General features: G+C 50.5%; 2 protein-coding genes across 9 annotated transcripts in view; both read left to right on the forward strand.

Annotated features, from left to right (window-relative positions):
- Positions 1–16,712, forward strand: part of CUNH19orf47 (chromosome unknown C19orf47 homolog) — a 39,401-nt gene extending 22,689 nt beyond the window's left edge. For 4 of the 8 annotated variants that reach the window (XM_055309794.1, XM_055309796.1, XM_055309793.1 and 1 more), the window contains one exon: positions 789–8,041. In XM_055309794.1, the coding sequence (XP_055165769.1) occupies positions 789–1,283 (495 nt within the window). In that variant the 3' untranslated portion in view covers positions 1,284–8,041. Of the gene's footprint in view, positions 1–788; positions 8,050–16,208 lie in introns of those variants that run through there. The other 4 variants (XM_055309799.1, XM_055309801.1, XM_055309800.1 and 1 more) reach the window with 4 other exon arrangements.
- A 49-nt stretch (positions 16,713–16,761) lies between these two features.
- AKT2 (AKT serine/threonine kinase 2) overlaps positions 16,762–26,116 on the forward strand; it is a 45,435-nt gene continuing 36,080 nt past the window's right edge. Inside the window, exon 1 of the mRNA XM_055309788.1 lies at positions 16,762–16,921. The gene's annotated coding sequence lies outside the window, so the exon portion shown is untranslated. The remainder of the gene's footprint in view (positions 16,922–26,116) is intronic.

Here is a 26,116-nt window from a genome sequence, read left to right on the forward strand (position 1 = left end):
CATGTGGCTTGATGATACTGCCACGTAAAGAGCTTAGTACAGAGCTAATGCTCCATGCATGTGATTCTTATTCCTGCCTCGAGGACTTGGCCCTTGCCCTTTTCTCTGCCATTCATCCTCGAGGGCCTGCCTTAAACTCAGCACCTCGGAATAGGCATCCCTGTACTCCCAGAGGAGGTGTGGCTTCCTTGACTGCTGCTTGCCAGCACTCCCATCTCTGCCAGAGAACACAGGACTGTCATAATTAGGGAGTTGTTTGTGTCGTTTCTGATATTGGTCTGTCTCCCCCACTGGACTGTGAGCGCCCTGAGGGCAGGCCACGGCTTTCTTAGTTGCCGCTGTGTCCCCGGCACCAGCCTGCACAGTGCCCTGGGGCAGTTGGGACTCAGGAAAGCTCTGTTGAGCAAAGGACCAGATTTGTCTTTTTTGTCTTTTGTCGTGGCCCCCTGCAGACCTTTGCAAATGGTCTTCTGTGTGTGTGTGTGTGTGTGTGTGTGGCGCCCTCTCTCCTCCCATCTTTACTAGACCTGCTAGCCAAACTTTCAGATCTTATCTCAGATGTCCCTTGTCCAGGGTGTCTCTCCTGAATCTCAGCCAAGGTCAGGAGTCTCTTTTGGGCTCTGCCAGCAATCTGGACATCCCCTGTCACGGCTTTCCCCACTGTCTAGGGTGTCACCATGTCACCGATGGGTGTGTCTCCCAGCAAGGCCGGGCATGGATGAGGCAGCTCTGCATGCATGCGTTCGAATGACTAAATGACTCACATGTCGCGTTTCTGATCCCTGCAGCCCACAGGAGTCTTTAGCCGCTTGGGGGCCACCCCAGAGATGGATGAGGATCTGGCTTGGGACAGCGACAATGACAGCAGCAGCTCTGTCCTGCAGTATGCCGGCGTTCTGAAGAAGCTGGGCCGGGGCCCAGCCAAGCCCAGTCCCCAGCCAGCACTGACTGTCAAAGCCAAGGCCACGAGCTCAGCCACAACGGCTGCCACCCCGACACTGCGGCGCCTAGCCCTTTCTTCACGCCCTGGGCTCGAGAGGAAGCCGGAGTCCCTGTCCAAAGTCAGCATCATCCAGAGACTGGGCAAAGCTGCCCTTGTGCCCGAGGCCCAGGACAGCCAGGTCACGAGCACCAAGAGTAAGTCCTTGGCCGAGGTCAAGGTCACCATTAGGCGGACTCTGGTGGGGCCCCGGGGGAGCAGCTCCAGCGAGGGCCTGGGCGCCCAGATGGACCATGCGGGCACAGTGAGCGTGTTCAAAAGACTGGGCCGCAGGACCTTCTAGCGTCTGGGTGGGGCGCAGGCCCCTCTCCAGGACCCTGGCTCCAGCAGAGGCTCCCGTGAGGCTGCGCCCAGCCAGATGACACTGCTTGTCTCCCTCAGGCACTCAAGCCAGCCCAAGCTTTCTGGGGATTCACCTCAGTTTTCCCAGTCTGAGATGGTCGTTGTGGCTTGGCCTTGCTGCTCTGGGATTTTCCTTTCTCATGTCCTCTGTTCTCTCCTCTCTGACTATGGCCTTGGCAGGACCCACTTTTCTACCTCTCCCAGAGCCATGTGCTCGTTTCCCTCCTCTCTTCCCCTTCCTGCCCCTCAGTGGCGTCTGCTGCCTCTACCCCAGCTGCCTGGCCTCCCAGTCCCCCAGAATCCCCCCACCTTGCCCACTTCCTGACTTCCCCTTGCCCCTCTGCCTGCCCCCCACTTTAACTTCTATGTCTCTCCCTCTCTTCATACTGTTTATTTCTCTTCTGTTTTTCTGTCCCTGTGGCAAGGCCCGACTGTCCGCTGCGTCCTGCCTGACCCTCCTGCACCTCCGGCCTCCCAGCGGCCCCCTCGTCGGCGGTGGCGTCGAGCCTGTAGAGACTGTTAGCTGCCCTCACCCCCAGGCTGGAGGGACCTCCCCAGACCCTGGGCTGCAGCAGGGCACCTCTGCTTTCCTGCCCTGGGCATCTTTCTCTCTGAAAGCTCACAGCTGGTGGTGGGCAGGGGTCCCTGGGAAGGGAGGCCGGTGCTGAGAAAGAGAGAGAGAGAGAGAAGAAAACAGCTGTTTTAATATATTTTTGTGACTTTCAAACTGTTTCCCTCCCCTCCTTTAGGGTGAGTCACAGGGTGGTTTTTCATACAAAGCACAAAGTAGGTGGGGGTGCCAACGAAGGGTTGGGCTCTGTTTCTGGAGGTCAGGACTCCATGGAGCCACATCTTTGGTGCAGGCCCCAAGGAAGGCAATGACGGTCATGGTCACTGTGCAGTTGGACTTCCTCTTCTCTCCCTCAGCTGTAGTGGTTCTGTCACTGTGTCCTCCCCCTCTGTATGCCTCACCTGTTTCTGCCACTCTGCCTATTGGTGGCTTTCCAAACGGCAGGCTCCCTTGTGAGGTGGTGGGTTCCTGTTGGTTAGACCATACACCTGTTTACTGCTGCACAGTCCCTGCTCTGTTCCAGGCTTGTTCAAAGAGCTGGGGATCCATTGGGAGCAAGGTAGACAAGTCCCTGCCTGCATGACTGACCTCTGGCCAGGGAGATGGTGGTTAAAGGGTCGTGTTGTGGGAAGAACGGGAGGGAGGAGCACAAGGGGCCCAGAGCTTCTTCAGATGTTGGGGTAAGAAGGCCTTTCGGAGGAGGTGAGGTAAGGGCTGAGCTGGGAACGATGGGAAGGATCAGAAGCGGCTATGTGAGGTGCAGGAGGAAAGGGTCAGGCAGAGCACACAGCCAGGACAAAGGAACACGAAAGCCAGGGTGGCTGGCCAGGGAGCAAGGGGCCTGCCACACAGCATGGGCTGGGGCACGTGGCTGGGCACCAGATGACCTGGGGCTTTGAGACCCACGACGAGGAATTCAGACATCTTCTCTAAGCCCTGAGAAGTTTGAGAGGGTTTAAAGCTGGCAGGTGAGGGTCTGAGTTGCCGTTTGTGAAGATGGCTTTGGTCCTTGGAGGGGATGGATTGTCGGGAGGGCAGGGGTGGAGGCAGGGAGGCAGCCATGCAGGAGCAGAGGCAGGAAAGGAAGGTGGCATGGGGTGAAGTGTGGGGAAGGAGGGGCTTCAGAGGAGCAGCGGGCAGTTGGGGTGCAGTGGCAAGGGGCAGAGATCACCTAGAGGGGAGACTGGGGCATCTGGCTAGAGGTGCTGTTTATGGAGGGAGGAGCCAGGGGCAGGCAGGTGCTGGGCTGCCGGGATTTGGAGTGGGGGGTACCTGCGGTGGAGTCCAGCAGCTTCAGGGAGCACTCGGGGGGCTCTGTGTTCAAAGCCGAAGGCCTGGTGATACGAGCTGGAAAGGAGCAGAGAAACAGGAGAGGGCCCAGAAGGGAATTGGGGGCCCTTTCCCCGTGTAGAGAACAGAGTTGATATGATTAGCAGGGAGTGGCCTGGGGCTTGGGAGGCCTAAAAGCAGGTGAGGATAAGATTAGACTTCATCCTTTTTCATCCTTTTTTTTTTTTTTTTTTTTTTTTTTTTAATTGTGGTGAAGCATACATACCATTTTAGCCATCGGTAAGGATCCTGTTCAGTGGCATTCAGTACATTCCCATTGTTGCCTAATCACTACCACCATCTGTCCCCAGACCTGTGTCGTCTTCTTGAGCCCTTGATCCGTTCATTTGTGGTTTCTGAGTCATGTCATGCTGGGGGTGCATCAGGTGGTGTGCCAGGCACGGGGCCTGGGGTGGGAAAGGCTGGGCTTTGGGGTGAGGGACGATGGTAGGGCCCAGGCGAGGCGCACGGGGTACCACTTGAGGTCGGCCATCGAGAAGGCAGCAGATGTGGGCAGCGGTGATTCTGGAGGCTGCCCCTTCGTGGTGGTGGCACCGCAGGCAGGAGCTCACATGGATCCACACTTTCCTTGCTGCTCTTAAAGTCTTGATTTTCTTTCCCTAGTTTCCCTAGTTATTTCCTCTGGTTCCACTTCATGGGTAATTTTAGCTACTGCCAGGGTTAATAGGAAGAGTTCCGGTAACTAAATTTAAGAGCGCTGGGTGATTTCTTGAGTGTGTAATGATGTGAAAACGAGGATAGCTCACTTCCCATGAAAGACTAACATGCGTGAGGGAAATCGTGTCACTGTTGCTCTTTACGGACACCCAGAGAGGAGTAAACTGCTGAAGGTGTCACCCATCTGGCAAGTGGTAGGTCAGGGAGCTGACCAGGAGCCTTGTCCCCCTAACTCCTAACCCTGTGAAGGGTCAATTGCAGGTTTGAAACAAAGACATTTCAGAGAGCTGAGGATGGGGTCCTAGGATAGTGGTTTTAGATTTTCTAGACTTCTCGTGTACCTGTCTTCTCCTACTCCCCAAAGCATAAAACTTGCTGTAGGAAGTGTTTATTGCTTTGGGGTGCTGCAGGCCTTAAGAGTCCTGCCCCATCCTGCCACTGTCTGCCAGATGGACCGGACCAGATATTGTGTGCCTCCCAGCTGCTCCAGAACCACCATGGCCCCGCCATTTGATTTGGCTATTCCCCCAAACCAGCCCCAACACACCATAGCAGTGTGTTATTTTTCCTCTGGTTGAATTAAATGTTCTTGAGCATAATACATTCACATGGTTCAAAACTGCAAAAGATACAAAAGGCTTTGTGGTGAAAAGCTTCTTCCCAAGTCCACTGGCCTTCCAGTGCCCTCCTCAGAGGCCACCAGTATCTCCAGTTTCTTGAGTCATCCTCTCAGAAATGTGTTTATGTGTGTGTGCTTTGTGTACACACACACCCACACATGCATATTGGCAGAGGAACATGTAGTAACACTTGTACAAGCACACGTGCATATTTACTTATTCAGTCCTTTCTAGAAGGGAATTCAGGCTGTTTCTGGTCTCTTGCTATTACAGGCAGTGCTGCAGTAGATGGCCCCGTAGCATGTGGGGTCAGCTCAGAGATCAATATGAAGAATATCAGTTCATACCAGTTCAGTGCAAATACTCATAATTGGGTCAATAGCAAATCTGAATCAGGCTCTCCCCCAAGAGTGTTGACATTCTTTGGATGATTTACTCATACACTTACTGCCCCCTTCCAAAACGGACTTAAGAGCCATTGGACTCATAGTTGGAGACCACCAGAAGAAGTGGGGCAGAGAATGCTGAAAGCTGACATGGACCACACCTTTGTGCCAGGAAGAACTACGTAAGTGCTTTGCTCAGTTGACAGACTTCCCAAGTCCTCAGGGAAAGGGCGGCAGCGTGAAGGTCTGGGACTTCCTATTCTCATCTCATGAGCAGATGTGAAAGGGAGGTGCAGTGAACCTAGGGCTCCTGCCAAATCACAGAACCAGATCTGAGCCAGCCCAGGTGGCTGATTCTGTTTGGATGGTGGTCTTGGGATGAGGTCACCGCCACTGGTAGCTCACACCAGCAGATGCAAAAGCAAGATGGGAACTTGTAATGCCTGTACCAGGCAGCCCCACAGCGCCTTCCTCCAGTGTCACAGCCCAGTGCCCCCCAGATGGGTCAGGCATTGGGCTGGGGCCACCTCAAACCCTCTTTTCCCTCCTTCGGGAATCTGAGCTTAGTTTGATGAGTGTTGCACCTGCCTTTGAAGGCCTGTTCTTCACCTGTACTGAACTTTACCTGCTTTGTGAACTCTGGGCCCTCTGCAGACTTCATCAAACAGGCATAGCCGGACCCAGCTGGCAGGTGGCGGGACTGGGTTTGATGTCAGGAAGCTGACCAGGAGTCTCGCCTTTTTACATTTTTCTTTTTTTAAGACTTTACTTTTTAGAACAGACCTCATCTGGTAGACGAGTTGTAGATCTACAGAAGAATTGAGACATACAGTTTGGACAGAGCTCCTGTAGAGTCCACATTGAATTTCCCCTATTATTAACATCTTACAGTAGCGTGACTCATTTGTTACAATGAATGAACCAATATTGATTTCATGAGTATTAAGCAAAGCCCATAGTTATTCAGATTTCCTTAGCTTCTTCCTTAGTTTTAGGACCCTTTCTGTTCCACCACGTCACATTTGTGTTTTCCAACGTATGTGTTAACACATAGGGAGTTGTCAATGCCTCCTTAGGCCCCTCTTGGTTGTGGCAGTTTTTGATGACCTTGACCGTTTTGAAGAATATTGGGCCGGTCTATTAGAGATTGTTCCTCACTTGAGATTTGCCTTTCTCATCGTTATACCAGAGTTATGTGTTTTTCAGAGGAAGAGCTCAGAGGTAAAGTGCCATTTTATTACATTGTGTCTAGGGTACAGAGTGCACACATGATGTCTCACTATTTATGTTAACCCTGATCACTACTGTTTGCCAGGTTTCTCCACCATCAAGTTCCTCTCCCTTTCCGTACTGAACTATGAAAGGAAGTCACTCTGTGCAGCCCTCACCTAAGGAGCACGGGGCTTATGCTTCACCTCCTTAGGGGCAAAGTACCGACATGAATTATAAATAAATCTGGGAATTCTTCTGTAAGGGAGGTGTGTCTCTTTTCTCTATTAATTTATTCAATCCTTTTATTTTCAACAGTATGGACTCATGGGTACTTATTTTATGCTTTGGGTTATATAATCCAATACTACTTGATTTATTTTGTTATTCTGGCTTTGACATTTGGGGACTCTTAGAGTTGGCTCCTGTGTCCTTTGACTTATTTATTGTGTGGTGGGTATTTTTGCGTTTTTTAGTATTCCATACTTTCTGGCACTACAGATTCTCCAGGCTCATCTTATATACTTCCTGCCCTGGTCCTAAATCAGCCATTTCTCCAAGGAGTCCCAGCTTATTTTATTTAGAATGGTGACTGAGAATCGAAACCAAGATCTAGGCATGAGATGTGCTCATTGCCACTGGGGCGACAATTCCTTTTTTTAAAAAAAATGCAATCTTAATATGTAACCCCAGTGTATAAAGCATGTTTAAAATAGGAAAGCAATAATTTATTAGTGTACATTTAACTGTTTATTTGGGATCAATTCATGCAAATGATAAAAAATCCAAAGGTACAAAAGGATATACACAATAAGACTGTTTTGGGCCTAGTAGATTGGCAACACACTCAATGTCTCCAGTGTTGGGGAAGATACCAACTGACACTGCTTTAAGAGTATCAGTTGGTACCAACCGTTTTGGAAAATAATTTGGTAGGTTGTAGTATAATTGAAGATGTTATACTCCCTAACCCAGCAATTACCGTCCTGGAGAAACAAACGCACATACATTGGAAGGTATAAGAGAGTTCATAGGATCACTGTTTGTAAGAGCATTAACTTGGAAGCAACCCAAATATCTATCAACTGGAGAATGGACACAGTGTGGCATAGTTGTTTCAATTATCTAATACACAATGAACTACCCAAAACTTATCAGCTTAAATCAATAATCGTTACCTCTAATGGGTCTGGGGGGTTGACTGGGCTCAATTAGACGATGTCACTTGGGGACTCTCATGTGGTTGCAGTAAGATATTGGCTGGGGCTAGTGTCCTCTTGAAAGCTTCCCCAGTTGTTTGGTGGTTAACCAATACTGGCACTTAGCTCAGACCTCAACTTGGGCTATCAGCCAGAATGCCTACATAGGGCTTTGCCACGTGGCCTGGGCTTCCTTACGGCACCGTGGCTGGGTTCCAACAGTGCGCTGCTCAAGAGAATCAGGGAAAACTGTATTGCCTGTTCTAAGCTAGCATTGGAAGTCACGTTGCTTCACTTCTGCTCAGATTCGAGGCCATAGACTCTTCCTCTCAATGATAGGAATGTCAGTGTCTCATCGGAAGAAGAGCATGGGGGATGAGAGCTTGTTTTGTGTCCATCTGGGCAAATTATACATCAATATTGGATGTACTACATGATGTACTGGATGCGGTATATTATACATCAATGAAAGTGAACTAGCATTGCACGTATCAATACGAATAAAGCAAAACATTGAGTGTGAAAAGCAAATTGCAGAAGAATATGTGTAGTTTTAAAATATGCAAACTGTTTACTACTTATTTACTTAAGAATTTAATCAATTTACTATTTAAAATATAGTAAATGTATGATATGCATAGGAATGATAAACTCCTAATGTGGGATGATGGTTCCCTCTAGGGGTGGATGGGATGGGATGCGACTGGAGAGGGCACAGAGGTTCAAGAGTCTAGGAATGGTGGGGCGCCCAGCTGGGTCAGGTGGTGGAACGTGCAACTCTGATCTCGGGGTCATGAGTTTGAGCCCCATGCTGGTGTAGAGATTTCTTAAAAACAAAATCTTAAAAAAAAGAAAACTGAGAAAAAAAACCAGAGTATAGGAATGGTTTTTAAACCTGGGCACACAGGTGTTCATTGTATTTATTCTTTATACTTTTTTGGTATCTCCTAAGAATTAAAAACAACTCTCCCTGCTACTCTGGGTCATCCAGTTTCCCTGTCCAGAGGCAGTTGGTGTTACTGGGGTGCAGGTGTCCTTCCAGAAGTATTTCCTTCACAAACAACTGTTTTCCCACCCGGATGGTAGCATATATGGCAGTTTGGCGCTTTGCTTTTTTTGCTTAATATATCCTGGAGTTCATTGCATATCAGTACATAATGAGCTTCTTGAAAACCACACACTTTATTGAGATATAATTCACATATCCATTCACTCATCTAAAGTGCACAATTCAATGACTTTTGTTATTCACAGAGTTGTGCATCTATCATTAGACTTTTAGGACTTTTTTCATTACCCCAGAGAGAAACCCTATACCCTTTAACCATCATTCCCCCAAGTCCTCCTAAATTCTGCCCTCCCCCACTCCAAGTGGTAACCACTAATCAGTCTCTATAGATTTGCCTTTTCTAGACATTTCATATAAATGAAATCACACAGTACGGGGCCTTCTGTGTCTGGCTTCTCTCAGCACATTTTTGAGGTTCATTCAGGTTATACCACAGATCTTCCATCATTTTCAAAAAACGACAAATAATGCAGCAATGTGTAGATTTTTTACATTTTTGTTTATAAGATGATGGACATGTACATTGTTCCCACTTTTTGGCTATTATGAATAATACTGCTCTGAACACCCATGTGTGAGTAATTGTCTGGACATGTTTTCATTCTTGGGTATATACCCGTGAGTTGAATTGTTGGGCTATATATTAATTTTATGTTCACCCTTTGAAGAACTGCTGGACTGTTTTCCAGGGCGGCTGTGCCATTTTACGTTTCTACCAGCAGTGTACAAGTGTTCTAATTTCTCCACATTCTCACCACCACATTGTCTTTTTGATTGTGGCCATCCTAGTGGGTGTGAAATGGTATCTTGTTACTGTGGCTTTGATTTGCATTTCCCCAGTGGCCAGTGACGTTAAATGCCTTTTAATGTACTTACTGGAAAGAGCTTCCTTTTAAAGTAGCTGCTTGGCATCCCCCTGGTGTGGATATACCTTGATGTACTGAACCAGTCTCTCACCAGGGACACTTGGTGGTTTCCAGGTCTTTTTTTTTTTTTTTTTTATCACAGCACCTCTTGCGTCCACCACAGTTTGCTTATGATTGGACATATCCAGAGGGCAAAATATACAGGAGTTCAATTATTTACAAATTTGAATTTACATCATTTGTGTATTGACAAGTAAATATTGAGAATAATCAGATTTGTCTGAGGAACATTCTAATTTTTCCTCCCTTCTTAATGGCTAGCAGGTTCAGTTACCTCAGAATCAGCAGTCACTTGATGTCCCAATTTTATTTTGGTCAAACCTTGCATAATCCAAGACTGACTTTGGCATAGACTTGACTATCAAGTTGAAGCAGGGGTTCAGAGCACAGAAACCTACATTCATTGTTTCATAGCTTTTCCCTAAAGCTGCCTTTTCTGCTTCTTCACCTTTAGTGCAGTGCTTCTAAATGACCAGTATAGCATTTCATGGCCATCATTTGGCCTTCTTGGTGCTCTGTTACGGTTAAAGAGCATGAGCTCCATGGCTGTGTGATCTTGGTCAGGTCACTCAGCCTCTCTGTGCTCATTTCTTTACAATAAGATGGGAGTAATAGCATCTACCTCACAGGATGATTAAGGGCTTCACAGTGCCAGGCACAGTGTTGTCATCTAATTTGGTCTCTGAAATTGATGATTTTCAGGGAGGATTTTCAGCACCAACACTTAACTCTTTCATGACATTCTCATTGGTTACAAAAATAGCTTTTTGGGTAACTATTTTAATATAACTGTAAACTTTGGGTGCCTGGGTGGACTCAGTCAGTTAGGCTTCCTACTCTTGGTTTCAGCTCAGGTCATGATCTCAGGGTTGTAGGATCAAGCCCTGCATCAGGCTCTGTGATGGATGTGAAGCCTGCTTGGCATTCTCTCTCTCCTGCCCCTCCCCACCCCCACTCTGTGCTCCTCTCCCTCTCTCTCTAAAAGAATATAATTGTAAACTTCTAGAAAAGTAGCAATAATGGTGCAAGGGGTTTCTCACATCTGAGATCATAACCTGAGCTGAAATCAAGAGTCTGATGTTCAAACAGCTGAGCCACTCAGGCACCCCTGATTTCTGTATATTATTTATCTAGGTTTGTTAATTGCTCAATTTGTCTTATCGTTCCCTCTTCCTTGTCCCCCTCTCCATGAGCGCACACACACCCATACACATTCCCATGTTGTGTTTTGAACCATTTGAAAGTTGGAAAACATTATGCCTCTTAACCTCATACTACTACTTAACCTCATACTACATACTAGTGTGTATTTCCTGAAAACAGGAAATTTTTCTTCCATAAGCACAGTGTAGCTATCAAAACCTAGACATTGGGATCCCTGGGTGGCGCAGCGGTTTGGCGCCTGCCTTTGGCCCAGGGCGCGATCCTGGAGACCCGGGATCGAATCCCACGTCGGGCTCCCGGTGCATGGAGCCTGCTTCTCCCTCTGCCTGTGTCTCTGCCTCTCTCTCTCTCTCTGTAGCTATCATAAATAAATTCAAAAAAATTAAAAAAAAACAACAAAAAAAACCCTAGACATTTAACATACAATATTCCTCTAAAGAACCAGTTCATACTTCAGGTTCATAAATTGTCCCAATAATGTTCTTAATTATGGCCATCCCCCCACCCCTGCCCCTCCAATCCAATTCAGGATCACGTGTTGCACTTAGGTGTCAGGTCAGTTTCCCTATAAACAGTGAATGTTTAAGTAACAACACAAAGGTCCCGCCCCCTTGTTCCCGGGAAGGCTTGACACCTGCTAGCAGTGGGAGTTCCCGCAGGGATGGCCAGCTCATGTGGCGCCCTCTTGTGGCATCAGCGGGAATAGCTTGTAAGCCACCTTGCTGGGCAGCTGTGAAAAGATTCCTCTTCGTGAGAACCTAAAAAAAAATTAGGTGATACTCATATTACCTCAATTTTTCTTAGAAATGTAGGAAATTATGTTTTAAGTATTTCACTGTTTCAAATCCATATACTTCAGCATAAAATTAGACTTTCTCAAATCTGGACCTATACATGTAAAGTCCATGGCCTGAGACATCTGTGGGAATGGATCTGTCCGCCACAGCGTTCTGGCACGTGGTATATGGTAAGAGGCTTCCCTCCTTGGGCCTATGTTTATTTCTGCAATATAAGCCTCACAGAGACTTCTACCTGCAGGATCATTTAACAAGGTCGTGGTTATAGTTCCTAGCAATGTGTCTGATATGTGAGAGTTCACTAATAAGTGTTATGAGATTATTATTATTATTATTTGTTAAACTTTTTGTGAGTGGACAGGTTTGGACCTGAAGTAAAATTCACCCCAGTAGCTTTTTTTTGAGATTGATTTTATTTATTTACTTATTTATTTCAGAGAGAGACAGCATGAGTAGAGGTATGGGGGGGCAGAGGAAGAAGCAGACTCCCTACTGAGAAGGGAGCATGACATCGGGGCTTGATCCCAGGACCCCAAGATCATTACCTGAGCCGAAGGCAGATGCTTAACTGACTGAGCCACCCATGTGCCCCTAGCTTTAGCCTTCTTAATAAAAACCACGTTCTGGGGCACCTGGTTGCCTCAGTCATTTAAGCAACTGCCTTCTGCTCAGGTAATGATCTTGGGGTCCTGGGATCAAGCCCCATGTCATGCTCCCTTCTCAGTGGGGAGTCTGCTTCTCCCCATAGCTTGTGCTCTCTCTCAATAGTCTTAAAAGCAAAACAAAATGACAGTCAACAACTATTTGTTAACCCCCAAGTCCTAACTATGTGGTAGGCATTGTTCTAGGGGTGGGAACAGTGGTGCCCACCCAAGACAAGGTCTTCACCCTCATGGGCAAATTTATATTCTGGTTTGGGGAAAGCCAGCTACAAAATAACCAAAATACTCTTTAGTGTTAAGTGCTAGGTAGGGAATTCAAATGTGCTCAGAAATAGTAACAGTGTGGCTTTTTTGGATTTGGGGTGGCCAGGGCAAGGGTCTCTAATGAGGTGAGATTTCAACTAAGTTCCAAAAGACAAGAAAGAGCCAGTCATGCACAGATCAGGATCAGGGAAGTACGTAGACCAGGCAAAAGGAACAGCAAGTAAACGACCCTGAGGTGGGAACAAGCTTGTGGTTTTGGAGGGGCAGAGGTGTGTCCAGAACATGGTGGTCAAGGGCAAGAGTAGCTTGAGATGAAGTTAGAGAGAGAAGCAGGGGCAGCGCCCATGGGGCCCTGAAGGCTATGATGAGGCCTTTAGCTTTTATTTCACAGGGGATGGGATGCCATCTATGTATTCAGAGCAGATGGAAAAAGTGTTTGATCTTATCAAGAATAGAAAAAAGCTTCATCCCAAGGTTCGCATACAAGTGCATTAGCTTCGCATGTCCACTTAAACATTTTGGGAATCTCTAATGTGTTAAAAAGCTGAATGGGCATGATGCATGGTGTCTTCCATTTACAATTTTTGAAACAGAAACATATTTTATAAAAAGGAAACTGGAACCAACATTTACAGAATCCCTGAGGCTTATCTGTCCTTCTGCCAAACACTTAAAATTGCTCTAAAAGGATCTTCCCAAACAGTAGCATCTAGGGTGGGGCTTAGTAACTTCTGGCTGGGGAGTCAAAGATATTTCAACATTTCTGTATAACATGGGAAACTTTTATTTTTTATTTTTATTTTTTAAAGATTTTATTTATTCATGAGAGACAGAGAGAGAGAGAGAGAGAGAGAGAGAGAGAGGCAGAGGCACAGGCAGAGGGAGAAGCAGGCTCGATGCAGGGAGCCCAAAGCGGGACTCGATCCTGGGTCTCCAGGATCACACCCTGGGCTGAAGGCAGCACTAAACCACTGAGCCACCCAGGCTGCCCTGGGGAAACTCCTTTAAATAAACACTTTTTTTTTTTTTTAAATAGTTCCAGACTCTTTGAGAATCTGATCAATGCTATGGACTTTCTCCCCCCATGCTCTTAGGATGAAGAACAGGGTAAATCTGAGTCCTCCTGCTTGTATCTCCCTCTGCCCATGTGGCAGAGAAGGTTCCTCCCCATGGTCAGCTCCACTACTGCCATAGACCCCCAGACCTTGTGGGAATGGAGTGCAAGCTCCCTGTTTGGGGCTACCAAGAGGTGTTTTTGTTGTTGTTGTTGTTGTTTTAAGATTTCATTCATTTGCTAATGAGAGACACAGAGAGAGGCAGAGACACAGGCAGAGAGAGAAGCAGGCTCCTCTCGGGGAGCCTGATGCGGGACTCAATCCTGGGACCCGGGACCATGCTCTGAGCCAAGAGCAGATACTCAACCGCTGAGCCACCCAGACATCCCAACCAAGAGGTTCTTCATAGCTGGTCCATGCAACTTGTCCAATCATCACTGGGAGCCCAATCTCTGACAAGGGTTGAAATATACCCTAGAGCCTGATTTCTGCTCCATAGCAACAGAAGGGGATTTTGTGGATTTGCCCTCTCTGTCTGTCAGGGAAGGATTCTTAATCATTTTTTTCTGAATCAAGAAGCCTTTGGGCAACCTTCAGGGGAGAAACTATTGGCCCATATCCCCAGGGGTGCATGTACATCCCATATTTACAATTACAGGCAGGGAGTTTATAGATTAGAGGGTATAGAACAATTTGAGGTTTTAGAGTTTTCTCCTCAATCACCTTTGATTTGGAAATTGAGAGACTGAAGCCCCCCGAATGATAATTAAGTGGTTTGCCAGGGCAGAAACAGAGCTATGACTTCCAATTTCCCAGCATGATATGAATTCACAGCAGACTCTTGTATCCAACACCTTGGGTTCAAATCCTGCCTTACTCCTAATGTGTCCTGGGACCTTGAGCAAGCTTCTTAAGTACTGTTGCACCTAACCTCCCAAGATGGCAACAGGATAGCCTTGGTGGGACTGTGTCAAGAACGGAATGTAGCCTGTAACAATTGCTAAGTAAATTTTATTGATACTGTTTTGCAATGAAGGAAGGCCAGAGAAGTGGAAGTTACTTTGACAAGGACACAGGAAAGGCATGATTAGAAGCAAGGCCTATCTCCCAAGCCAGTGAATGTTGTTCACCCCCAGACTAGTGTTTTTTAGCCTGCAAGGCATGGCCCTTTAGTGGATCAGAAAGTCAGTTTAGCAGTTTAGCAGAGCCTTGAACAGCACTGGGGAAGAAAAAAATCTGAGTGCATGATACATACCAGTAAATAGTATTTGATGACACTTTCATACAAATACATATGTCTATAGGTAAGTATGCCTATGTGTGTACTAGGTCGTAGGTTGAAAGCCATCATTTTTGAGGACTATTACCCCACAGAATTTATACATGAACACATGGGAGGTTTCAGTGAGATCTGTGTTGTAGTCCATCCCAGAAGGGGCAGGGATTCCACTTAGGTTGGGAAGACTCAGAAATAGGGGGACAGGGGCACCTGGATGGTTTGGTGGTTGGGCATCTGCCTTTGGCTCAGGTCATGATTCTGGGGTCCTGGGATCCAGTCCCATAATTGGCTCCCCACAGGGAGCCTGCTTCTCCCTCTGCCTGTGTCTCTGCCTCTCTGTGTCTCTCATGAATAAATAAAATCTTAAAAAAAAATAGGGGAATGGGTTATGAACTGTTAAGCAGAGAAGGGGGCAAAGAGGGTACGCCACAGTAACAGTGAGTCTAGATTAATGGAAGGACTAGTTGCTAAAACAAATAGTCCCCATGAGCATACTCTGTGCCAAGACTCTTGTTGGGCAGTGTTAGCTCCACAGCAATGACTGAGCCGGTCCTGGTCTTTTCCCTCATGGGGCTCTCTGCACAGAGGAGGAGACAGACCCTTCACCAGACAGTAAGAGACTGAACTGGTCAGGGCTGTGGTAGGGGAGGCATTGGTCCGTCACCAACACTGCTGGGGGAAGCCCATGAGGAACACAGCAGCAAATTCCAAGCTGGAAACACATTAGTTAAGGTCTAGTTCCAGCACAGGTTTACCTCTGAGGAAACTAAGGCCCACCTCTGAGCAGGATTGCCTGCATCACTCCCTCAGACTTGGGTGGACCTACGACTCTTCAACTTTCAGCTGAGTCTTTACTACTGGAAATACTCACAAACCAATGCATACCTGCCAAGCTCTGTGGCACACTGGCCCCCAAGTTCAGAAGGCAGCAAGCCCTACCCAACCTTTGAGAGATTAGGGACTGGGAGCCAGATGTCTCACGCTGCCTAGTACAGTTGACAAGTGGGCCAGGATCTGTGCATAGCTCTTTTCTCACAATGCGATCTTTCTTTCTTTTCTTTTTTAGATTTTGTTTATTTATTAATGAGGGACATAGAAAGGCAGAGACATAGGCAGAGGGAGAAGCAGGCTTCCTGCGGGGAGCCAGATGTGGAACTGAATCCTAGGACCCCGGGATCACGACCTGAGCTGAAGGCAGACGCTCAATCACTGAGCCACCGAGGCGTCCCCCACCGGCGATTTTAAGGTCTTTTTAGGCCCAAGTGAAACCATAAGAAAACTATATCCCTATTTATTTATTTTTAAAGTATTTATTTATTCATGAGACAGAGCGAGAGAGAGGCAGAGACACAGGCAGAGGGAGAAGCAGGAGAGAGAGAGAGAGAGAGGCAGAGACACAGGCAGAGGGACAGCAGGCTCCATGCAGGGAACCCGACGTGGGACTCGATCCTGGATCCAGGATCACGGCCCTGGGCCGAAGGCAGGCACTAAACCGCTGAGCCAGCCGGGCTGCCCCATATCCCTATTTAATTGCACATATATGATGAGCAGGTAGGATTAATGTTTTGGAGTTACAGAATGTCTAACATATAAACTGTTCTATTTACATTTTAAAAAGTCCAATAGCCCGGTGACGCAGCTCTGTTTCCATTCTGCAGATACGGACACAGAGGCACAGAGGACGCTCAAGCCTTCTGTCTACTATCACGAGCAAGGAAATGCAAAGCTGGGTTCGGGAGGCTTCCGAGCCCGTACTCACCACGAGGGGACACGGAGAAGACAACTCTCCTAACCCCCCCGCTCCAGGGCTCTTTAAGAGCCCCGGAACCCAGAGGCGAGGCGAGATCACAGTAAAGCGAGATCAAAGCGTATGTAAATAAGGACCAGGGGCTGCCGGGAAGTATCACTGCGGCGAGCCTTTAGGGAAAGCGGGCGTCAGAGTCCTGCTGCGCCTGCGCAATCCCGTCTCTCCGTTCCGTCCCGCGCCTGCGCGTGGCACCTCGCTAACCCAGACAGACCCAAACTTGCCGAAAGTACGCAGGCGTCCCGCTCTGAGTCAGCCGCTTGCCCTGCCTTGCGCCTGCGCTCTGGCGCACGCCGAGTTCATCTCTCGCTCTTTACGTCAGTTCCTGTTTGTGGCGGGAGAAGGCGGTATTTCCGGCCAGAGGGTGGGAGGGGGCGGTAAGCGGGGGCTGGGGGGAGGGGGCGGGGGGGCCGCGCCGCGCGAGCCGTTGGGCCTGGCTCGGAGAAGGCGTTGCCGCTGCCGCTGCAGTTGCCGCCGCCAGGAAACACAAGGAGCGGGACCAAGCGCAGCGTGGCGATGGGCGGGAGTCGAGCCCCGCCGGAGAGGCTGGGCGGCCGCCGGTGACAGGTGAGTGCGCCAGCGCGTGTCCCCGAGCGCCTCCCCCCACGATGGTCGCGTCCGGACCCCCCGCGCTGCGGCGCTGGGCCGTACCACCAGTGCCCGCCGGGCGGGGACCGCGGCCCTCGAGCCCCCCCTTCCGGGACTGAGTGGGGGCGGCTGCGCGGGGGCGGTCGGACTAGCCCGGAGGGGCCGGGGCCGGGGCCGGGGGCGGGGGCGGCTGGCCGTACCACTGAGGCGGCGCGGGGGGGCCACGCCAGAGTGCGGGGACCGAACCCCTGAGGCGCTGGGGGCTGAGCGGGTGGGATGGGAAGGGAGCGCCCGCCGCGTGTGCGGCAGCTGAGCCATCGGGGGGGGGCGCGCCTTCCCCGGCGTAGGGGGCTGTTCCCGTTGGGGGCTGTGGGAGCGCTCCCTCCAGCGTGTTCTAGGGAGGTGGGGGGCTGCCGCCGAGGGAGCTGTACCAAGTGCGGCCGAGGCAGCGCCGTGTGGGTTATACCACTGAGGTGCTGCGGGGGGGGCATCCTGAGCGTGGAGGAGCGCCGGAGCGGAGGAGAGTTGTGGTGTTTGTGATCTCCGAGGGACGCGCGGCGGGGGGGCAGGCCCCGGTGGGTGTTCGGGGAGTGTGGCGGAAAGGCTTTCGCCTCCCGAGGTTGGTGGGTGGGGCTCGGGGGGTTACACGGAGCCGGAGGAGGGAGGGTCGCGTTGAACTTCTTAATGATTTTGGGGGGAATCGGAGGGTCCCTGGGACTGCTGTCTGTCCCACAACCTTTTCATATTATTAGACCCTATCTTAAGGCGTGTGGGACCCTTTCTCGGCAAATGCTTTGTTTCTGTGGGCAGGAGATGTCTTAGAAGCCTCTGAAGTTTCTGTGCTTTCAGCTCCATATTAGGGAGGGGAGGAGGTATTGAGCTTAGATTTGAGGAGCTGTGCCCCTGGTTCTGCTTGTTAAGACATAGGAGGAAGGAGTGTTGAGAGGGACACCTCTCTGTCAAGGCAAGGTGACCGGGGACGTCTGGATCCTTGGGATTCTGAAGACCCCCTTCCACTCATTTGGGGGCTGCTTGGGCTCAGTGAGAGGCCTGGGCTGGAGTAAACAGGTCTGCCTTTCAACCTTGTCTGTCTTCCCCTCTCAGAGAAGCACTGGGGAGTTCAGTCCTGGCCAGACCTTGCTTGGCGATGGGTACAGAGGAGCCAGGCACCACTACAGATCATGGCAGTCTCCATCCTGGCCATGAGGCTGTTTGCAACTTCCCGGTTAGCTGTCCAGCTTCCCATCATGTTTACACTCCCCACCAGGCGATAACAGTTGCTCTCACCATTAGGCGACAATGAGGCTGAGAGCTGTTTTCCCAGCTGTTCCTCTCTGCACAGGCCAGGGGGACTTGGGCAGGGGTGCCCTGTCCCAGCCGGAATCAAGGAGGATGGTTTCTCTGAAGGACTTAGGGTGGCCACATCCCCCATGGGTCTAGTTTCTCGCTGTGGTTCCTGGGTGGGTGCTTCGAGCCACTATCCCTGCTCCCTAGGCCAGCTCGTGACCTTGGCTTACCTGGTAGCCTTTGCCCTGGGTCTGGAGTTCCCGGAGGGCTGGCTGTAGTCCCTGATTGACCCAGCTAACGTGGGCTGGTGATGGGGTCAAAGGGGGCAGATGGTTGCTTCTGATCCACATCCTTGGCTTCTAAGCTGACTGACTTTCCTGGCTGTGGTTCCTAGAGAACGGTCCTTGAGTCTCTGCAAGATGGTAGGGCTCTTGAATTTTTCTCCACTAGGGGTTAGTTTCTCTGGTCTCCTTATGCCAGTTTTTAGAAGGTTTGCCTGACGGGGTTAACAGGAGCAATAAAAACAATAATCATGAGACTGATGGCTGACATTTATTGAGTGTGTTCTGTGTGCCACGTACTATTCAGGGTGCCTCACATGGATTAACTTGCCGAATATGTCCTAGAGCTGGAGGTACTGTTGCACGATCTCCGTTTTAGAAGGGGAAACTAGCACAGAGAAGCGAATCATTTCCAGAGCTAGGGAACAGCCAGCGTTTATTGGCCATCCACAGTATGTCAGGCGTGTAGCAACCCTTTCACACATGTGAGCTCATTTAAGTCTCAAAACACACCTTCAAGGTAGGTATGGTTGTGCCCATTTTATAGATTCCCATAAGCTAGGTAGGAGTGTGGTGCCCATTTTACAGATAAGGAGACTGAGAACACCTGCTGTGAAGTGAAATGATTGGCCTGATGTGTCACAGCCAGAAGTAGTATATGAACCCCTGGCCAGTTTGGCCTCAGTGAACATCTTATCAACAAGTGACGAACTGAGCTAGTTGCTCCCAGGAGTGGATATAGGATTTCTCTCCATCTTGCAGAATGAGACATCGGGACTCAGGAAGAATCCCTTTGCCCTAGGTTCCTCAGACCCTAGGGGCAGGCTGGGCTTTGAACCCAAGTCAGCTTGCCCCTGGTGTCAGACATTCTTTGTTCCCCGGATCCCAAACTGCAGTGGGTCTCTGGCACCTCAGAGGCCCTGCCCTGGACCCTGCTAGCCACACCCTTGGGCAATTCTTTCCTCTGCCCCTCCAAGCCCAGGGCTGCTGTGAGCACCTCTGCCGGCAGCCAGTCTAGTAGTTCTGGGTTTGCTGGTGAAACTTGGTCCCTCCTCAGAGTTGAGCCAGGATGTCTTTTAACCCAGTGCAGACTCTGTGCTGGGAGCCAGGAGAAAGCAGCAGGGGAGACATGCAGGGGGTAACACAGCTAGGGGGTAACATGGGGGATCACTGTTCCAGCTTCCTGCCCATGGATTGTATGATGGGCAGGGTTTGGTGCTTTCACGTTCTGGCTGTGTGACCTTGGAGTACAGTGTTTACATCTTGTGCAGTGGGCTCTGAACAGCACCCACCTCAGACTGTTGTGAGGATGAAATGAGTTCAACCACGAAAAACTCCTAAAAAGGTGGCTGACACCGTGCAGATGCGCACTCGGCAGTCCTGAGGGCATCCGTCCTACCCCATGCCCTACCCTCAGTCCTCTCAGGTGTCCGGGTCCAGCCACTGGTCCAACTGGGCCAGCCAGAATCCTGGAATCTGGTGTCCTGGTTTCTGACCTCTGTAAGGAGCTGCACCAAAGTGATTCAGAGCACGGGGTTCAAATTCAGCCCAAGCACTCCCTGGCTATGTGACCTTGAGCAGATTCCTCAACTTCTCTGAGCTTTCACTGTCTGTGTCAGGGGATGGTTATCCCCTCCACCCCCACCCCATACATTGTCCTGAAGGTTAAATGGGTTAATTTGTGGAAAGCATTTATAGCCATGCTGGCGTAACAGCCTCCAGTAAATGTTTCCTGTCCTTTTTCAGAAGAGTGCCTGACACACGGTGAGCCCTCAGGATATCTTAGCGACTGTAATACTTATTACTCCTGTTAGGATTTTGAAGGCCCATCCCAGGCTACAGAGCCTCGGCAGGTACCACCAGGAAGAGGGCCTAGCTGAAATTAGCATCTCCATTTTCCAGATGAGGAAACAGAGGTTTTGGAGGGTTGGGGCGGAGGTGGGGACATATAATCAAATAAAGGGTGGCAAGTGCAGCACCCAGGCCTCCTCATCCTCCCACACAGTTGCTGCCCCGAGCTCCTCCGAGGTCAGAACTCGAGCTCTTTTTTAGATGTCAGGCTCTGCTAAACCCCCTTGTTATATGTGCTTTTACTGAATCTCCACCACAGCCCCCAGGATTGGGCAGGAAGGGCCTTGACCCAGGTGAGAACAGCCCTTTTGAAGGCTGTGAGGCAGAAGGGTGGGCTGGGCGCAAGCTGGGTGAGGAGCAGAAGTGCTCATGGGAGTGAGGGGCCCAGCTGTGCAGAGCCACCTGGGCTGAGGGGAGAAGTGTGCATTGGATTCTGAAGATGTTGCAGAGCCAGAGGGTTTTGTTTAACCAGCAGCATTTGTTGAGTGCCTACTGCATGCCTGGCATTGCTTCAGGTGACAGGGATGCAGCAGTGCACAGGACAGAGCTGCTCCCTCCGTGGAACCGAGAGACAAACCAGATAAACCGTCAACCTGGTGAATAAACAAGGGACAGGTTAAGGGGAGGTGCTAGGCAGTCAGTTAGAGTCAGGTGTGACTGGGAGCTTCCTTAGTTGGGCTGTCAGGAAGGCCTCTTCACTGATGATCTCCGATTGGATCAGGTGGGCCAGGTGAGTGAGAAGGAACAGCCTTGGAGTGCGCTGTGTGTGTGGGGGCGACCATAGTGCCTGAATTGAAAGCTTGGTGAGGAGCAGGGAGCTGCAGCATGGAGGAGACCCATGTGGCAGGGCAGGGTGAGTGAGGGGACACCAGGGGCAGAGGGCAGGCAGGGGTCAGAGCCTTGCAGACTGCTCTGAGGAACGGCTTGGTCAAATTTCAAGCTTCGGAAGGTGCCTTTTACCAGAAGAGGTTCTCAGGCTTCTGCCTGGGGTGGGGAGGCTGGGGTCGCTGGTCAGGGAGTTTCACATGCCTCCCACTTCCCCCTTGAGTAGAATCACTGCCTTAGAAACAGCGAAGGCGTGATGGTCGCCTCCCTCCTTTGTGGTTTTCACACCGCATTCCCCAGGGCCTGGGGCTGTTCCGTTTAGGGACAGATGGGGGAGGCTCAGCTAGGTGATTTGTGCTTATCCCTCCCCAACCCAAACAGCTGGGCTAATATCAAATAACAGTGCAGAACAATAGTAATACCTGAGAGAAGCTGTACGTAGCTGATTTGACCTTCCATGCAGCAGCGTCTGTGTTCCTGGTTGGCTGCTATAGAACTTGGAAGACCAGGCCTTATGGGCCTACTTTCTAGTAGATACAGGTGCCCAGCAAACAAATCTAGGATAGGAGATCAGTTTGTGATCAATGTTATGAAGGCAAAAATGAAAGGTCAGGGGAAAGAAAGTATGGAGATATTACTGTGTGTTAGCTAGGATGATCAGGGAGGGCTTCCTGGAGGAGATGACTTGTAGGTAGGGATAGGAGTGCTGTAAAGGAGCTGGGGGAAGACTTGAATGAAGATACCTTAGATGGGGAAGGAATCAGCTCTGATTCCCACCTTGCAGAGGCCTGGAGAGCCTCGGAAACCTGTGCTGGGTCCCCAAACTAGCATTGTTGGCGATGGGCTCTGAATTTGGGCAGAGTCTTCCCAGACCAGGTCATCATGGGTGAGGGTGGCTTCAAATCCTGTACCCCAGCCTCATACCAAAGGCTTAGTGTAGTAAGCAGAGGCTGGGCTGTTGATTTTGCTAGGCTTACTCTGGGCTGTCTTCCTGGAGGGAGTGGAGACCCTCAGAGCAAACTTTCTGGGGTCTCCAGAAATCCTTTGGGATGGGGGGATGGAAAGGAGTGCCTTTTGAAGTTGATCTACAGGCCTCTGGAGGACCGACGAACACCCTTCCCTGGGCCTCTCTTCAACTTCCCAAGAGCTCTCAGTGGAAGGCTCTCAAACACCAGGCCTCTGGGCTGCACGGTGGGGTGGTTCCGTGGCAGGCTCTTCTGGACAACCAGCCAAGCAGCAAGAGGCCCAGCTAGGGGAGACAGTCCTGGGAGCGAAACCAGGAGGGAGGGAAGGAGGGAGCGGGTGTGGGAGGGGCAGGGTGGGGGTGGGAGCTGGGGCCTGGCCCCCTAGGGGGCAGGACCCACCGCCAACTCAGCACCCGCAGCAGGGCCTGGCTGTACTGGGTGCATGAAGCGGGGGCCGGTAAGCTGGGGTCGGCTGAGGGAAGACTACACATAGAGGTCCGTGCAGGAAGTTCCTCGAGCCCTGCCGCTCTGCCCAGGGAGCTCGTCTGCAGATGTTGTTTCTAAGGGTGAGGCCAGAAATCCAAGCCTGCCTTGGTTTGCCACCTCGTGGGCCCTTTCTGAATGGACTGGGGTGGCTGCCACTTCCTTGTCCCCCTGCCTCTCCTACCCCTCTTGGCCCGAATTCAAGGGCTTTGTCATCATGGGGGTCATTGCATAATGGTCCCAGCTCACCTGTGTGTACACCCTGCTTCTCTCTTCTCCCTTAGTTGCCGTCGAACCCTGGGGGCCTATTTCTTCTCTTTGAGGTGCGTTTTACTTAGCTGAAATGGGAACAACCCTACCAAGTGGGCCTGTAGGGAGGATTCAGGAATCTCATGTATTAGTAGGGGCCTGACATGGGGCCGCCTGGGAGCGTGCTCAGTGGATCAGTGGATCGGCCCTGCTGCAGCTACTGGAGATGGTAAGCCGGGTCAGGGTGGGCATCTGTGAGCAGACGAGGGGCTCTGGATACAGCCAGCCTGGGCTTGTTGGTTGGTGGAGCTGCTGTGTGTTTGGAGCCTTGGGAGGAGGTGGCAGGCCGATCAGCTGAGGTTCCTGCCTGGGAGGGCTCCCGACAAGAATATTAATCACACCCACCATCAAGCTCCCTCTCAGCCAGACATGGCTCTGAGCAGCCTGTGTGTGTTAGTTTGGACACAGCAGCCCATGAGGTAATAGTCACCACCATTGGTACTTAGGAAACTGAGGCACAGAAAGCTATGTAGAACGTTGCGTTGTTATCCAGAGCTAGCAGGGTGGCCTTTCTGTGCCTGGCCCTGCTCGGGGGCCTACTGTGCTGCCCTCACCAGTCCTCACCAGACCTCGGAGCTCAGTGCAACTCTTTCTCCCAATTCATAGATGAGCAAGTAAAGGCCCAGGCAGGTTATTGGATTTGCCCAAAATCACAGTGTTGGTGGCCCACAGGAAATTAAAACCCAGCTCTATCTGGGGTTGAATCTGCCTTTTTGAGACTGGTTCTTCTGCCTCCGATCAATGCCATGGCCACTGTTTCTGAGGTAATTACTGTTGTCGTTTTAAAGATTTTATTTTTAAGTAATCTCTACACCCAATGTGAGGTGCGAACCCACAACCCTGAGATCAAGAGTCACATGCTACTGACTGAGCCGGCCAGGCACCCCTCATTACTGTTGTTCTAATGATCCCTTTTGCTTTCTGTTCTCCAGACAGAGCTCACATGAAGTAGGCCTCAGTTGTTCTGGAGATGCCTGGATTAGCTCCATTCAATCCCTGCTTGGGAGATGGAGTACAGCTGCCTTTCTCCACCCCCAATGCCCACAGAGCCCTAGCCTTGACCAGCCCCTTCCTTCCTGAGAGGCCAGAAAGCAGGATTGAGGGTTGGGAGGTATCCCCTGTCCCCTGCCTCGCAGTCTAATTCCTGAATGGCCCCTGGAGCCTGCCCTTGACGATTTTTGGTCATTTGGGTATTCCATTCTTCCACCAGATAACTTAGTGAGGACCTACTATGTGCTGTGTAGGTCAGGGAGTTTCACCCAGTCTACCAGAGGAGGCAGAGAAGTAGTGTTTGTCCTATGAGTGCTTGGTGTGACAGAGGAAGGGAACAGACATCTGACTGGACTTGGCAGGAGGGGCACTTGGGGGAGGCTCCTGAGGCAAGTGAGGCATTCAGGGCTTGACATGAAAGCCCAAAGGAACAGGCTGGGCACGGGTGAGCATAGGTAAAGGCTGTGAGGTGGGTATACCTCAGTGTGGTGACCCTGAGTACATACCACTGGAGCTCAGGGAGCGAGGTCAGTACAGACGAGGGTGGCAGGGCCTGGGTCTGGCAGGCAGGTCTGTGCTTCTCAAACTGGTATCCAAAGACCTAGATGGGGGTGGGGTGGGGTGGGTGTCAAGCATGTGTTTTGGGGTAGTGTCTGCAACTTGTCTACTTTTTTTTAGCTGTGTGCTTTCATTTAGATGATATTTTCAGCAGTTAAAATGGGCATGTCATGAATCATCTGGAGGATTCCTTTTAACCAGCTAGTGACAGTATTAACATAGCTGCCACTTCCATGGCTCTGACTAACTCAGGCTCTGGTTGGCCCTTGACTTTGGAGTTTGCCTTTGTGTAATTGCTGCCTGTTTTCCCAAGCTATTGTCTCATCCCCAGCTATGCTTGAAGCATGTTTTCTTGGGTCCCCATGATGACCCTGGATTGTCAAAAACAAAACAAAAACCCCACAAAAAACAAAACATCTTTTGAAATAACAAAAGCATGTGCTCGGGTTGGTATCAGAATCCTGTTTTACAGATGAAGACACTGAGGTTCAAGGAAGCGGCCTGGGCATCTGGAAGTAGTAGTCGGAATTTGACTTGACCAGCACTCGGGGTGTGGATTTTGGCCTCTGAGCCCTGTTTCAGCTCCCTGGGCTGAGTGGGTCAGGTTGGGAGTGATGGTATCACGTGGGAGCTTCTCCTTGGCAAGCTGGGTTGATCCAGCCCTTTGGGTTCCCCTTGGGCTTATGAGCACACCCATGACCCTCACCTCACCTTACTCCTCCTCCTGCCTTCAGCCTCCTGGGGCTTCATCAGAGAGAGCTCTGTGGAGGTGTACTTCCCATATGCTAGTCCTAGCCCTGTGGGGCTATTTGAGTTTTAGTTAATTAGACTTAAATACAAGTAAAGATTTAGTTTTTTAGTTGTACTAGCCACTGTAGCTACATTTCTGTTGTTACAGAAGGTTCTGTTGGCCAGATCAGCCATCTGCACTCACCTGCTGTGTGATCTTAGGCATGTGATTTCTTCTCTCTTGGTCTCAGTTTCTTCTTCTGACGAATGGGACTAGTAATAACATCTACCTCCCAGGGTTGCTGTGAGGATTAATATGAGTCCAGACCTGGCACATTGTGAACACTCAGCGTTAGCTGTGGGTGGGACCTGCCTGCTTCCTCCTAGGTGCCCCAGGGATGAGATGGAGACTCATACCACCAGACTCTGCCTCAAAACTGCTGGCCAGGGAGGCAGGCAGGTGAGGATGTGAAGCAATGCTGGTGAGGGAGGAAGCCCTCAGCCAGATGGGAGGGGCCCTGAGTGTGTGTGTGCATGTGCGCAGGTGTGCAGGTATGCGTTTGTGTACATCAGGGGCAGCCCAGGCCTGCAGGGCATCAGGGATGGTAAGGGATGGCTGGCTCGGATGTGAGAGGGAGCTCGGTCTCTTGAGAGTGAGGGCAGGAGGAGGTGGAAGCAGCTCAGGGCCGGGATGGATATGATCCAGTTTCCTCTGCCATGTCCTGGCTGCCTAGCATTGGATACTCCCTGCATCCTTCCTGTCCTCAGTTTCCCCCTTGGTAAAGTGTAGGTCCAGGTGAGCAGGAGGTGAGAGAGGCCAGTGCATAGGGCTTTTTCTGTGGACAGCTGCAAAAGGTGGCTATGATGCGGCCTCTGCCTCACTGGGGCCAGGAACT

Source organism: Nyctereutes procyonoides, unplaced genomic scaffold, assembly GCF_905146905.1.
Source record: "Nyctereutes procyonoides isolate TBG_1078 unplaced genomic scaffold, NYPRO_anot_genome, whole genome shotgun sequence".
Classification (NCBI taxonomy): Eukaryota; Metazoa; Chordata; class Mammalia; order Carnivora; family Canidae; genus Nyctereutes; species Nyctereutes procyonoides.